Source organism: Pelodiscus sinensis, chromosome 8 (assembly GCF_049634645.1).
Source record: "Pelodiscus sinensis isolate JC-2024 chromosome 8, ASM4963464v1, whole genome shotgun sequence".
Classification (NCBI taxonomy): domain Eukaryota; kingdom Metazoa; phylum Chordata; order Testudines; family Trionychidae; genus Pelodiscus; species Pelodiscus sinensis.
Window position 1 is genome coordinate 71025097 of NC_134718.1, and position 15657 is coordinate 71040753.

Below are 15657 nucleotides of genomic sequence, written 5' to 3' on the forward strand. Positions count from 1 at the left end.
CATAACAAATTTATTCTGCACATGGATGGAAAAAATTAGAGGGAACAGTGCTTATAATATTAGGATAATATAATAAAAGTAATTAACTAATAGCAATCAATGAAGATGTTCACGTGATTAAGGGCTGCAAGAGTGGATTTTATATTAATGCCACACTTCCCTAATGAGGTACATAAGATTCTAGACAATGTAACAAAAATCTGTCTTCGTGGTTATTTGTGGAAGTATGTATATGATACCAAAAATGTTGAACAAAGCATTTTGAAAACTTAAAACGCCAGCTTGTGATACTTTTAGTTATACCAAGCAGCAGCTCATTGCTCAAGCAGTCCCACTGATTTCAGTGGGAGTATGCAAAAAGTACAACGCTCCTCAGAGGGAGTCAAAGATCTGGCCCCAGAGTAAAAAGCCACTTCTGTAAAGATGCCCAAACCTAACAGATTCTAATGCACAAGGCCAGTGAGAAGTGGGAAATTAGCTTCTGCTCATGGCACTGAGTCACCACGCTCTGTATTCATGACCCTCTTTTCTTGTGCAGAGAGCGAAATCCGAGTACGACTCCAGAGCTCATCTCCCTCCACCAGATGTAAGTGTTCCTGCTGTCATTGGAGAGTGAACGTGGCGGCCTAGTTTTCCCCTCCTAAAGCGTAGCCCTCAAGAGTCAACCCTGCGGCTGACCGTTTTGGCTATTTCTGCTCTAATTGTGCCAGTGGCTTCTCTGGGCTTGAGCACTCTGGGAGGCAGAGAAAGGTGTCTCCAAATTAGCGTGCTGTGATGAAAAACCACCTCCCCTCACTCTCTGCAAGTAACTTCCAATTAAAGGGTGAAGAATAAGGAAGTTTGCTGTGGACTAGACTTGTATTTTCCGGGGTGGTTTCATTTAGCCTCCTGAATAGAATCATTTGGCCAGTTGCACCTGACCTCAGTAAGGCCCCAGTCCTGTTCCCATTGAAGTGACTGGCAAACCACTCAATGACTTCAATGATGCAGGACCCTAGATCCTCACTGCTCATTTCAGTTGCCACCCTCAGGCCAGGTCCACACTGCGTGGGGAAGGTCAGCTTAAAGTACGCAATTCCAGCAATGTAAAAAAAATAGCGGGAGTCAACTTACCTTAAGCCAAGCTTCGGCGCCGCCCTCCCAGCAGGTTGACAGGAGAAACGCTCCTGTCGACTTTGCTTACTCCCCGCGAGGAGTAGGAGTTCCTCAGTGTTTGATTTAGCAAGTCTTTACCAGACCCACTAAATCGAATGCTGGAAGATCACCCACCGCAGCATTGATCTTCCAGGATATGGAGACATGGCCTAAAAAAGTGAGGGGCTTTACAAGAGTTTTTTGGTCCTGATCTTGGTGCTGCACTGTTGCTAGAATGAGCCTGTATAACCCACGCACCTTCTGGCAATGGTGCGCTGTCCCATCTAGGGGTGCTGAGACCACTCACAGAGAGCAGAGAGGCTTTTAGCTCAAGCAGTCGAGGCTCATACACTGAGCTCCAAAGGTTCCAGGTTTGATTCTGCCCACAGATGACGGGGGTCAGCTGGCATTACACCTGCGCTCTAGCAGGTGCCTCTATTCCCCGCTGATAGGTGCAGTAGGTTAGACAGGAATATATTAATTAACAACAAATTAATAAACAGGTTCAGCACCTGCCCCATCTTGAGAGTCACCAGTGTCCAGTGATATCAGAGCTGGAGTTCCCGAGACACCAGCACCTCCTGCCAGGAATGCAGGGCAGCACTAGCCAGAAACCAGTTGTAGCCCATGAAACCATCAGACAGATTAAACTAGAAAGCGATGGGAAAGCCCTACTGAGGATTTCTACCCAGCCAGCTTACAGACAACCATTTGCCACATGCAAAGTGCTGAGGAGTGTCAGGAAATGGCCCACTTTCCTGCTGGACACCGTGTTAAAATATTCGGAGCCTCGCTGGTTCCATGCTGTTTTTGGTGAGGGCTTTGGGCTCGGTCTGGACATCTGTTTTCTCTGCCAGGGACCGAACTGGATGATGTGAAGCGTTTGTTGAAGGGTAGTCGATCGGCCAGCGTCAGCCCCACACGATCCTCATCCAACACTCTCCCCATCCCCAAGAAAGCTGTCGTGGAAACCAAGATGGTGACTGGGAGCTCTCAGTCAGGTACTGTGCGGAGGGGGGGCTAGCAATGCCAGTTGCACAAGGAGCTGGGAAGGAGTCAGCAAAAGCAGGTGGTTTGGGCCCTAGATTGTCTCGAAATTCCAGACCATTTTTACAACAGTATCAGGAAGCATTCCAGTGTTCGCTCTCTTTTCCAGAGTGCACTAACAATGCACAAAGGGGGTGGCCGGATACTGCCCAGACCAGGCCATGGTTGTCAAATGACCAGTAATATTCATAAACAGAGCAGATTCCCGCTGCCATTGTCTTTAATTCAGAGTTGCATCCGGTGGAGACGAAAGCCCGAAACAAACAACTCTCTGTCTTGGTCTAAGCAGTAAGCCACAGGCCAGACTGTAGAATGTCCTACATTTGACCGATGGTCTGCACCCCATCGTCCCTACACGTTCACTGGTCCACAGAGCTATGCAAGGGATGGAAACACTCCAATACATCATCTTTCATCCATGTACCCATCCTTGCTATAGTTCTTGAGGCATCATGGGTCAGATTCACCCCTGATGTAATACCACTGAACCCTCCCAAAATTAACAGCACAAATAATGGTTCCATGCTCATATTTCATCTGGGTGCAACACTTGACTTCTTTCCTAGTTGCCCGTTTGTGGAGGTGTCACAGAAACACAACAAGAGTCCTGGGATGTTTGATTTGCTCACCAGGATGTGGACGGAATGTGTTTAGTTTGTATTCTGGCTTCCCCGTACGTGCGTTGATTACACCTTTGAGATGCTTTGCGGGTGGTTACCATGACGAGACAGGCAATCTCTGTATTTGTCCAAGGGATTCAAAGTTGGCTTGGCTATCGGAGACCAGGCACTGATCTCATTTACATGGGGGTGAATCTGGAGTAACCCCATTGAAACTGAGGGAGTGGCTCCAGATTTGAACTGGAGATCAGGACCTGATCAGAAACTGAGATCGCCACCTGGCTTTCTGTGACCTCTGCCGAGGTGCTCGGATTTCTTTCTAAGAAGAAATCTTACCAGAGCCTGCTCTAACTCAGCTTCATTACTGTTTCCTCTCCAGTGTCGGGGACATATGACACAACCATCATGAACGCCCCCCTCCCTCCATACATGTGGTCCTCCACCCTGCCTGCAGGATCTTCCCTCGGTGGCTACCACACCAACGTGGCTCAGAGCTCTTCTCTAGTCAACGCCATGTCCCATTCAACAGGATCAGGTACAGTATTTGCACCACCGCCTTGGGCACTTGTGCGGATAGGGCACAGGCCCTGGGATCCTCGTTCTGCTGCTGGGGTTTTATGTCTTTGAGGAGGCGAGGTTAAGGGCAGGGATAGCGGACGTGGCAGCAAATGCACTTGATTGTTCTTTGTAGATTTCTGCATCCCTGTGTCCCCAGAATTACTTCTGAGTTGATTGTACTGGAAAACCCCGACTTCCGACTGCCCGAGTTACGACCCCCCACACTTACAACCATTTTTTATAAGTGCGGAAGGGGCTGAAAACCCCCGACTTACGTCCTCGGTCCGCATTTACAACGGCGCACGCGCTTACCGTAAATGCGGGTTCAAGTTACGATGCCCCCGACTTGCGACGCTTCCCCAGGAACCGATCGCGTCGCAAGCCTGTACTTTGAATCCCTTATTCATTAAGCTCAAACGTCCATAGTGCCTGATCTTGTGCCTTTACCAGGGACCTTAAGGAGCTCAGTCAGGGTGAAGACTTCTATAGAGGAGAACACTGGATTGGAGTATGGACGCTGTTTGAGTTATTACCAGCGCTGGATTCCACATTAGGGTTATTGGGTTTAACCCGGCGTGCCTCACACATCCAGAATTCCCACTTCAATCAATACATCTCAAGCCCATTTCTAAATACCAGGGAGGAGTGGTAGTGCCACCCTCAATGCTACTGCCCCCATCTTAAAATGGAACGGTGAAGGCTCCTCGAAGGTTTAAAGAGCTTGGCACCTTAACCGTGTCCAGTCACTGTCACTTTTTTGAGATCAAAACCTTCTGCCCTTCTAAAAGAGAGTAAAACAGGTGTTTGTGCTGCGATTTGAGATCTTTATTGCACATTCTCTAGCAGAATCCGTTTTCCACAAAGGAACAGCATTTCTTAGTGACCCATTCATACTCAGGCATTGGGGGCTGAGCCATCTGCCCGGATGTGCCAGATCTCACTGCTCCGTTGTGCCAAATAGTCTTTTTTCCCTCCTCTTGCAGTGTTCGGACCCCCAAATAACCTGGCTTCCGGCTCTTCCATGCTCAACACAGGGCTGAGCACTTCCTCAACAGGTCAGACATCTCTCTCCTTCCTGTCTTTGTTTTTGGAACCCAGGACACCCGCTGAAATGAATAACAAACAGACACCGAGATTACTCCCCCTGTGGGCTCTTAGGGCTGGGTCCCGATCTCTTGGCTGCAGTGAAGTTACTTGTTGTTTCCTGAGGTTCAGACTAATATATTTCTCTTTGCTCCATCCCATCCCATTACTCCTGGCTAGACCCTCCTAGGTGACCCTAAACAATTCTCCCTTTTGTGGTGCCCACACCATTCACATACTCCCTGTGGTGTGGGTATTGCATTGCCTCTCAGCTCTCCTATAGCCTGGCTAGACATGCCAGTGAATTAAATACTTAGTTTGCAAATCAGCCCCTCCATAAAGCCATGCACATCCCCAGAGTCAACAGAAGTTTTCTTCACACCCTAATGTTCCAAAATGGCCACCATAATTTATCCTGCACTCACCGTGGCTTCCAGGACAGGATGATATGGCAGGGAGGAAGTGGGGAGTTGGCAAGTGTGCAAAAGTCTTACTGAAGATAATGAACACAAAGGTGTGCGAAACATGCAGCTGGCCCGTGGAGATCCGTTAGCCTCCCAGAGGGGTATCTCAGGCCTGCGACTCGACCTTTGCTAGCAGGAATCACTGTAGTTCTGATTATGTTCACTGGTGCTGGTTTTTGCTGTCCAAGTGCCAATTGCATTGCTGACCTCCTGCTACTCACCTCAGGACATTTGTCTTTGCAGTGTTTGGTGTTCAAAACAACCTGGCTCCCAGCTCCACAGCCAGGACTCAGAGCGCAACCTCGGCCTCCGCAGGTCAGTGACATTTAGTCATAGCGGGGAGAGGCTGGGTGACCGATCGGTGCTGCTTTGCTATGCTGTGGCACGTCCCCATGTCCCAGGCACTCCTTAATGATCCAATCATTCACATCAGAACCCGTTCCCGGGAGGCACAGTCTAAAAGAGCCAACAATGCCAAGAGTGGAATCGGTGCTCCACATGAAATGTGATGGGACTCGAATCAAGAAGAAAATGGGTTAGAACATAAGAACAGCCGTACTGGGTCAGACCAAAGGTCCATCTAGCCCAGTAGCCTGTCTGCCGACAGTGGCCAACGCCCCAGAAGGGGTGGACTGAAGACAATGATCAAGCGATTTGTCTCGTGCCATCCATCTCCAGCCTCTGACAAACAGAGGCCAGGGGGTATGTCTACACTACAAAGTTAGTTCGAACTAACGGACGTTAGTTCGAACTAACTTTAATAGGTGCTACACTAGCGCTCTGCTAGTTCGAATTTGAATCGAACTAGCGGAGCGCTTAGTTCGAACTAGGTAAACCTCATTTTACGAGGACTAACGCCTAGTTCGAACTAAGGGCTGTGTAGCCCTTTAGTTCGAACTAGTGGGAGGCTAGCCCTCCCCAGGTTTCCCTGGTGGCCACTCTGGCCAACACCAGGGAAACTCTATGCCCCCCTCCCGGCCCCGGACCCCTTAAAGGGGCACGGGCTGGCTACGGTGCCCGTGCCAGGTGCAAGCCTGCCAGCACCCAGCTAGCAGACCTGCACCTGGCACGGCACAGAGCCACCCACCCGATGCCCTCCAGCCCACCCCCTCTTGCCGGGACCAGGCTGGCGGCTCCCGGGAGCTTGCCCTGGACCGCAAGAGGCGGGCACCTTCCTGGGCTAGTGCGGACATTGTGGACCTCGTCCACGATCTCCGCACTAGGCACAGGAAAGTGGCCGTCTAGGGCAGGAGAGCTGCCAGCCTGGCCACCCAGGAGCAGGTGTGCATGAAAATCAAGGGGGTCACCCTCTCCACACCACTCATGATTTTATAGACCTCTATCACATCTCCCCTCAGTCTCCTCTTTTCCAAACTGAAAAGTCCCAGTCGCTTTAGCCTCTCTTCATATGGGACCCGTTCCAAACCCCTAATCATTTTAGTTGCCCTTTTCTGAACCCTTTCCAAGGCCAAAGTATCTTTTTTGAGGTGAGGAGACCACATCTGTACACAGTACTCAAGATGTGGGCGTACCATAGTTTTATACGGGCAGTAAGATATTCACCTCTCATTTATCCTTTTAAAGAAGTATAGGATCATAGAATCCTAGGGCTGGAAGAGACCTCTGGAGGTCATTGAGTCTAGCCCCTTGCCCAAAGCAGGATCAACCCTAACAAATATGAACACAAGTTCCCTTTGGCAATTTTTCTAGTATGTCATACAGAATGGGATGGGGTGCTCCCTTCTGCCCTGCAAATGTGAGGTCCAACTATCAGCAGCACCCAAAGCAAAAAAGGAGTCTACTCCTGCATGCTCCTAGTCCTGGGGGAATCTCTTACCAGAGCTGTTCCATACCCATTGCAAAAGAACTTTTTACATGGGCCAAGTTGCAGGATCAAGCCCAGGGTGGGTTTGGGCAGGTACTTTAGGCTCCCTGACCTCTTTCCTTTTGGGAACCATTCTATTTTTCCCTCCTCTCTCAGCCTGCATGTTTAGCACCTGCTGGTATGCAGCTCTAACTCTGACTAGGAGTGTGCCAGGCCCCTGGTCCTAGTCTCTGTTGATTTCTGTCTTGCAGTATACGGAGTGAAGAAAAACACTTCCCAGAGCGCTGGTATGACTACTAGTGGAGTGGGCACTTCAACTGGTGAGTCCGCAACGCACGGAAGTCTGTGATGGGGTCTGTGTGAGCAATTGCCCTCATGCAGGCAGATCACGGTTTGAATGTATTGGAGGGTACGATTGCAGCTGGTGTGGACATACCCACAAGACTACAGTCTGTGTAGACATTCCCATAGTCCCTTTCATTGAGCTAGCTCAGGCATTGCATGAAACAGCAACAGCATGTGCTTTGGCATTGGCTGTACGAGTCAAACCCACCTGGAATCCTGGGTAATCCGGCTCAGTGCTGGCCCACGCTGAAGCTTCCACTGCCGCAGCTCCAGAAGCCAGCTGGCCAAATGAAAGCTTATTCCCGTACTTCCAACTGCCACTCCACCCTGTGAGTGTGGTGTAGTGTAAACACAGCCTTGGATTCACTCTCTTGGGCCCCAGGAACACATGGAAGATGTAAACACAGGACACGAACCAAAGTGTCCACTAGATGTCAAAATACAGGACTATGTAGCACTTTAAAGAGGAACAAGATGGTTTATTAGATGATGAGCTTTCGTGGGCCAGACCCACTTCCTCAGATCAAATTAGATGATGAGCCCACGAAAGCTCATCATCTAATAAACCATCTTGTTAGTCTTTAAAGTGCTACATAGTCCTGTATTTTGTTTCAGCTACACCAGACTAACACGGCTACATTTCTATCACTAGATGTCACTCTTGTTCACAAATCTCCACAAAGGTGCACCAAGTTCAGCCCTAGGAAATCAGAGGCCTGTGTCTGGGTGCCAGTGTCTTATTGGTGTAACTCAGCTGGCTTCCTGGGTGTTGATCCTGATTTAAACCAGAGTAACTGGAAGACAGATCAGACCTGTTATCTTTAATATGGAATCTGAAGTTTTGCCAGGTTTGTTTTGTACATCATTTTACAGCAGTACTAGCACCAAGAGTTAAGAATGGATGAGATCATCTTAACAATCACAAGATCTAAAATAAATACATAAATAAATAAATTCTGGGTTCTTTTGTTTTGCATTCTTGTTTCTGAGCCTTTAGGGTTCATGTTTTCAAACTTTCCTCCCCAACTCTGAGGGCTAGAAACTTGTATTTAATTACAGCCTGTTGGTCATGTAATCCCAGGACTCCAGAAGGTGAGACTTTTAGAAAACTATAACATTCAGCAAAACTTACAGTAAAGTGGGCAGCAGTGATTACTCTAGATTCACACCAAGATATCAAAGCAAAAGCAGACCCTTTATCTTTCATCCGAACTTTGTGCCGGTATACTCACAAGTTTAGTTTTGTACTCCATTTTGTGCGAAGAGCAAGCAATTCGGTGGCTCTACTTCCCATTTGCAAGTGGCTGTATGATATGCCTATACCAAACCATATATGAAGCTCTCAGTAGCAATCAGCATACAGCTAGCATAACCAGAAAACTTGGTCAACATTACGGCTCTTCCGCTAGCCAGATGCTTGGTTGTTCCATAACTCAGTGCTTATGGTCGCTGTATCTCCATCTCCCAGGGGTCTGTACTGTACCAAATGGTTTCATTTCATCTGTGGCTTGCCCACCAGCTCCCTCAGCATATCTTATCTGATACAGCCTCCTTTCTATAATATCGGAGTGGCTCGCAATCTTAAGTGTCATTTAAGAGCCGTGTTATTCTGTTTCAGCAGCCATTATAAGCCATGGGCAAGCAGAATAGACATTTGGCCTGCCCAAGTTTGTATTCTCTGTATGAAATTCCAAGGAGAACTTTGCAATGCACACCACCTAGCCAGCTTGTTTTTAAAACTCCAGGGCTTAAAAACAACGAGAACTCCCATGGCACCTTAAAGACTAACACATTTATTTGGACAGAAGCTTTTGTGCGCTGGAACCCACTTCATCAGATGCATGAATCTTAAGTGTAGTTATCCTCACAATACCTCCGTGGGATAGGGCACCTCTGTGAACCCTGTTTTTCACAGGGGAAACCAAGGCACAAAGGGGCTAAGTATCTTGCCTAAGGTCACACGGGAAGTCAGTGGCAGAGAATTGAATCCAGGTTTCCCAAGTCCTAGAATAGCATCCTAACCACTGGACCATCTTTTCTACCCACCAACCTCCTTCTCTGTCTCTCTCTGTCTCTTGCTCCTTCGCACACCCCAGTTGGCAGCACCGTGAACACCCAGAGCGACGACATCCTGAGCAAGGACTGCAAGTTCCTGCTGCTGGAGAAGGAGAATGTCCCTGCCAAGAAGGAGATGGAGCTTTTCATCATGACGAAGGACGGTGGCAAGGTCTTCGCTACTTCTAACTCAGGGTTCAGTGGAGGTAAGTTCTCCCCCATCGGCACCCATGCTGGGGGCTTGGAAATGAGTGTTAATTACTGGGAAGTCGGTCCAACGGTGAGAGCCTGGCAGGTTCGGGGGAATGAGCATCGCCCTGACTACTGACAGTGAGGTCTATCCAGCGTGGAACCATCTAGCCCGGGGAGCGGTGAACCGCCCCCCCCCCCCCCCCCCCCCCCGCTCTTGGGACACATTTAAAATGATGCTGAAGAAAAGCTTGGTACAGCCAGGAAAAAACCTGCCTGAGCAGTGTGCACTACACGAACCTGCCTGACAGCGCCACCTAGAGTTTGATCTGAAACATGGTACGCCATGGGAATGCAGAGTAGACTTTGGGCTGCCATGCCATCCAGCAGCCCTTGAGGGTAGCCACCAACACCAGTTTCATGGGGCAAAGTTCATACTCTATGAAAACGTTGCAATGCACACCTGCTAGCCAGCTTGCTTTTAAAACTCCAGGGCTTCACGGCCAAGGGCCAGAGCTGTTCCTGGTGTAAATCAGCATGGTCCCATTGACTTCAATGGTTTACGCAAGCTGAAGGTCTGGTCCACTAGGACTTCTGGTAAGACCTGTTTGACTCTTCCTTGGTCCCCACACAGGGTCCTTTGCAGAAGACACCCTGAAGAAAGAAAAGCAGGGTTTCTCTTCTTCTTACGCTGCAGACTCCTATGTGAAATCTGAAACAAATGGTAAGAAGCAGTCGGTCTGGCACCAATCTTCTGTTTCTCCCAGCACAAGTTCTCCTCTTCCATGCTACCTGGGACCGCCTGCCTATCCCTCACCACCTCACCTGTCCTCCTTTCCAGTCCCATCTGAACATATCCCTTGCCGAGGACTCTTAATTTCCTCTTTGTGGCTGGGTGCATTGATTCACAAACCCGAAAGGGCTCTATTCCACGTCAGTGCTAAGTGATGAGGCTTGTTACGAGCTGGGAGTGAGATGGTAAGAAAAATTAGGAATAAACTAGGGATCAGGAATATTATATGACCTATTTAAAAAAAGAACGGTGCCCTATTCTTAAGACAAAGCCAATCACACGCTTACACCGTGTATTCCCTTCCTCCTATCCTCTCTCTGTCTGCTCATCTTTAGAGTTTAAGCTCTTGGGGGCAAAAGAAGGAACTTCTCTTCCTGCCAGCACCCTGGGGTGCTACTGGAAAGACATGCAAAATGATAATACCAATCCATAAATGCCTTGCACCGACTTTTTACCTAAGACCTGATTCAGTGGTATCAGGTGGAGTTACACGGTGACATACTGTTGAATCAGACCCTGGATGAATAAAACGAGTGTGGGAAAGAGGGGAGGGGATATTTGGAGGCACTAGAGGGGTGTGTATATTGGGAGGAGGTTTTGGGGGTACTGGAGGGGTGTGTGTATACTGGGAGAGGGTTTTGGAGGTGCTGGAGGGGTATGTGTATTGGGAGGAGGTATTTGGGGGTGCTGGAGAGGTGTGTGTACTAAGAGGGGATATTTGGGAGTGCATGTAGCAGGAAAAGTTACCAATGGGATAGAATGGCCCCTACTTCACTTAACACTTTCTTGTTACTTGCTTTTCCTGCTACTCCATCCTTCCATTCCCAGGGTGTGTAAATTTCGCTTGTTTTTTAGGCTTAAGGAATTTGCAGTTTGCAATTTGCACCAATTTTGTTCCACTATTTCCAGTAGTTTATACTAATACCTGCTTGTGGCCTTAAATACTTTCATTGTAGAATCAAGCTGTGTGAAATACAGCTTGTGCTAAAGACACACTGGTCAGCAGAATTGTACTTTAGCTGTGTCCACATTCTCCTGGGTGTGGTTGGCCACTGCAAAGAAAGATAATGACAATCTCTTTTGTTATTTGTAACAACAGGAGGTCTAAAATCCGTGTCAACAAAGGACAAAGCAACTTACGCAGGTCAGTAGAGCTTGGAGGAGTCTTTCGTAGGAGGGGATATATTAAAGCACAGTTTACTTTCAATGCAAAAAAAGAATTACCCAGCGGTGATATAAATAATCTGTAAATGATAAAGCAAGGGGGAGAGTTATTTTCATAAGTGTTGCTGCTTTAAGATGAGCACTGTCTGTACCTGCAAAATGTGCACCCGTAAATCAGTGTAAGTGAAAATCTGAGTAGATTCGCTTCTTGACTGAAGGGGCACATCTAGCAGTTGGCAGAGCTACTAGGCAGAACTGTGGCTGCGGTTCATTGTCATTGCTGGGCAAGCACACAAGTGTGGGGACAAGTAGGAACTGCAAACTGGATGTCAGCACTTTGAAAAATATTAGCCCTGTTGAAATCTTGGGGAACTTTGCCACTCACTCCAGGCTGGCCCAGATTTCACCCAGGCTGTGTCTAGACTGGCCAGTTTTTCCAGAAAATAAGCAGCTTTTCCGGAAAAACTTGCCAGCTGTCTACACTGGCCGCTTGAATTTCCGGAAAAGCACTGACAATCTCATGTAAAATCATCAGTGCTTTTCCGGAAAAACTATGCTGCTCCCGTTTGGGCAAAAGTCTTTTTCCAAAAGACTTTTGCCCAAGAGGGCCAGTGTAGACAGCACAGTACTGTTTTCTGCAAAAAAGCCCCGATCGCGAAAATGGCACTCAGGACTTTTTTGCAGAAAACCGCGTCTAGATTGGCCACGGACGCTTTTCCGCAAAAAGTGCTTTTGGGGAAAAGCATCCTGCCAATCTAGACGTGCTTTTCCGAAAATGCTTTTAACAGAAAAGTTTTCCGTTAAAAGCATTTTCGGAAATTCATGCCAGTGTAGACATAGCCCCACTGTGTGCAAGCTGAAGTGGAAAAGTTCTTCCGTAGCGGTGGATTGAATGCTCCCGTGGGCCTGATTCTCAAACTGAAATGAGCGAGTTGTTCACTAATCTTGCTGCTGTCCTTTCCCACTTTAGAAATACGAGGCGACGGTGGAGGAGGTGGGCTAGGTGCTGCCCCAGCTTGGTGTCCGTGTGGTTCCTGTTGTAGCTGGTGGAAATGGCTCCTGGGTTTGCTTCTGACGTGGCTGCTTCTACTTGGATTACTCTTTGGCCTCATCGCTTTGGGTAAGAGGTCACAGCAAGAGCAGGCCTACGGGTGGACCATATCCTTCAGCAGTGGTCAGTTCTGTGCACTCCAGATGTGATTAGTGATCCACCTAAACAGAATCCCAAATCTAAACACCCCCCAAACTTTGAGGAGGTTGAGATCCAGTTCTCTAGTGACGGCAGGCAAAGCCCTCCATCCTGACCCCTTTGGGGGGAGAAGGGGGAGAGGAGGAGGAACATGGAGAGAAACAAAACATAGGACAGGAGAGCGAATGTAATAATCTCTGTCCCACAGATCAGGGAGCATTAAATTAAACTGACAACTGATCCATGTGTATTTTTTTGCAGGGCACCTAATTAGCCTGTGAACTTACTTTCACTGAAGGGTTTAGCAGGGGTGAGGAAAAGATAAGACAAAGATTAGGGCACTGAGAACAGATACACGGGGTATGATAAAAATAATGTGTAAGGAATAGAAACCCTCTTGCTTCAGGGCAAAAAACAACCTATAAGTGACCAGGGTTAGGAAACGTCTTCTCCGGACAGCATAGGTGTGGGAAGGATAGGTACAGCTGGGTGCTGCAGTACCCCCAGGTTTTGTCTCAGCCCCACACCTGAGGTCCCAGCTCTGCTCCCAACCCCATGCCTGCCCCCATCAGTGGTCCCAGCCTCAGCCTCCTTAGCCTCTCTGGATTCCCCCCCCCCCCCCGCAAACATGGCCATGCTTCCAGCCCCAGTTCCAGAGAGGGGCTGCAGACATGGGTAATAGGGCTGGGCTGGCACGCTCCCTCTATTCAAAGTGTACCAGCCCCATTGCTGGGCAGGCTGTCCCACAACTCTCCATTGTAGGGTTTCTTAGACCCTTACAGCATGCAGTGCTGGTCCGCCTTAGAGACAGGAGCCTGGGTTATATGGACCACTGGTCTGATCTGGGTCCCAGCTCTTGTGTTCTCCTCCTCCTCTTTCCTAACATATGATTCACGATCTGACCCCAACCCCAAACTGTGCTGCCGGGGCCCATCAGCATCTGTGACGTGATCTGTGTCAGCTCCTGTAAAGAACTGACCAGCATTGGACATAAAGGCAGCAGGATGCTCGAGCGTCCATCGGCTCTCCCATGCTGTACCAACACGGTGCGTGCTGTCCCCAGAGACGGCCATGTTTGATCAGCTTTGCTTTCAAATCTTCTTGGATTTAGTATCTTTTAGTCGTGCATATTCAGCGACTAAATGCACATTTCTTTGTCTGTGCCTTCAAGTGCCCATTAGAGAGAATTGCACTTCTCTTGTGCTGTCCATCAAGGATCTGAAGTGCATTAGTGGATTCGGCTTCACAACAGCCGTGCGAGGGATAGAAATCAGTGTTGTTCCTCTGTCACAGATGCTAGGAATGAGGCGCACAAAGTGCCTCTTTACTAGGAAAGGAGGCGTGGTGTTAACTCGAGATAACTAAGGTGAGGTAAAAACCTAGTGAGAACAGGGCAGTGTGTCATTTCCGCTTATATAAACAGGTTGAATTAAAGAATGTGAATTAAAACCTTTGCCTCAACCAACTCATGTGAAAGCTACAAACTGTCGTGTCCACCTGAGGATTTTACCTCGGGTTAGTTACACTACAAACTCCCCTTTTTTCATAGTGTAAAAGTGACCAGAGAAGAAATGTAACTTGCTCAAGACCACACAGGAAATCAATCACACAGCTGGCAGGGAATTTTAGATCCGATGCCCACTCCTGTGCTCTTGACCGCAAGATAATTCTCCCCTTTACAGGCTAACAGATTGAAAAGATGTCTTTTCAGTCCCGTGGAAATCTCTGGTAAAAAGTTACAAGTCATAAGGAACTACAAGATACACAGAATAATCCTCTCTCTCCCTCCACCACCAAATTCAGTTAGTTGACAATAAACTTTCCCCTGCTCTCATAAGGATTCTTCCCTTTTAACGGTTTACTATAATGCACCCTTTCAGCGGAAGAAGTGAGGAAGCTGAAGTCTCGTGTGGACATGCTGGAGAGAGCCCAGGGAATTGTTCTGGACAAAACAAACATTGAAAAATATGTTTCCGATGTGGGGCAAGGTACAACAAGTACACATTTCAATCTTAAAGATCAAGATGCCCTCTGGCTCTTTATGAAGAACAAAATAGCTTCGGAAAGAGAACAAGGTAAGAAGAACAACAGCCCATGAAATCCCACAAGACTGTATTGCTAAAAGATGCTTCCTCCGGAGAAAAAAAAAGGCAGATCTTCCATTTGCACCATTCAAACTTCTGTGTGACTTAAGTAGCAAGAAACATAAAACATAGTGTTATCAGATCCATTTATATTATTGAAGAAGAGGCAGATTCTGATCTCAGGGTTTGTCTACACTGCACTCCAAAATCAAAATCAGATATGCAATTTGCACTATGCGAATTGTGTATCTTATTTCGATTTTATTTCGAAATAGGCTATTTTGAGACATCCCTTATCCCTCGTGCAACGAGCTTTACAGCGATGGCAAAACAGCACGTCCATTATTTTGAAAATTATTTTGAAATAGTGGACACATTCCTTGGACGCGGGGTAGCTATTCTGGGGTACCTCTGGCTTTCCAAAATAGTATTACAGTGTAGACGTACCCCTACTTACACCACTGTGAATCTGAAATAATGTCAATGGCTTTACTGGAGTTACTCCAGATTTATATTTGTGTCACTGAGGAAAATCTTACCTCAATTCAGTCCCGCCCTTGTTCCTGTTGTCAGATTGCACTGACAAATGTGAACTCGTGAGCCATTCGCCTTCTTTTGTTTCAGGATTCTCCAAATTCACTGTCTATATGCTCATGTAAAATTCTCATGCACACCTTTGTCTACAGTTACATGCAGGAAATGGAGAGGTGTATGCACTGCCCATGCAAAAATAGATTTGTTTTCCACAAATGTTGCATATGTAAGTTTTGCAGGAATAGTTTAAGTGGCCTTTTTTTTTAATGTGCCCTGTTAACTGTCCCAGATAACTGGAAGGACTTGCAGAATAGTCTTTTTCCCAGGTCAGGAGTGTGACTCCATATCTGAGTTGGCAGAGGCCTTCGAAGTGCAGCACAATATAGTAAAATTTGGAATCCTTCCAATTATGGGAAAGCACGTTGTGAGCAAGTGCGGGTCTTAGAATGCTGCCTGTCATGGAAGTAACAGAGGGGTTAAATCTACCTGACTTATCCAAGAGAAAGATATCAAGGTGGTTGTAAACTAATGTTCTGGGTAATTACGAATCACCCGTACAGCACTGATAAGGCT

General features: G+C 47.6%; 1 protein-coding gene across 1 annotated transcript in view; it reads left to right on the forward strand.

Moving 5' to 3' along the window:
* The window catches only part of COL17A1 (collagen type XVII alpha 1 chain), a 71210-nt gene that overhangs the window by 18976 nt on the left and 36577 nt on the right, over positions 1 to 15657 (forward strand). Inside the window, exons 8-18 of the mRNA XM_006135380.4 lie at positions 539 to 586; positions 1992 to 2135; positions 3181 to 3336; positions 4343 to 4414; positions 5150 to 5221; positions 6983 to 7051; positions 9173 to 9337; positions 9955 to 10044; positions 11213 to 11257; positions 12248 to 12397; positions 14347 to 14541. Coding sequence (XP_006135442.2) covers positions 539 to 586; positions 1992 to 2135; positions 3181 to 3336; positions 4343 to 4414; positions 5150 to 5221; positions 6983 to 7051; positions 9173 to 9337; positions 9955 to 10044; positions 11213 to 11257; positions 12248 to 12397; positions 14347 to 14541 — 1206 coding nt within the window. The remainder of the gene's footprint in view (positions 1 to 538; positions 587 to 1991; positions 2136 to 3180; positions 3337 to 4342; positions 4415 to 5149; positions 5222 to 6982; positions 7052 to 9172; positions 9338 to 9954; positions 10045 to 11212; positions 11258 to 12247; positions 12398 to 14346; positions 14542 to 15657) is intronic.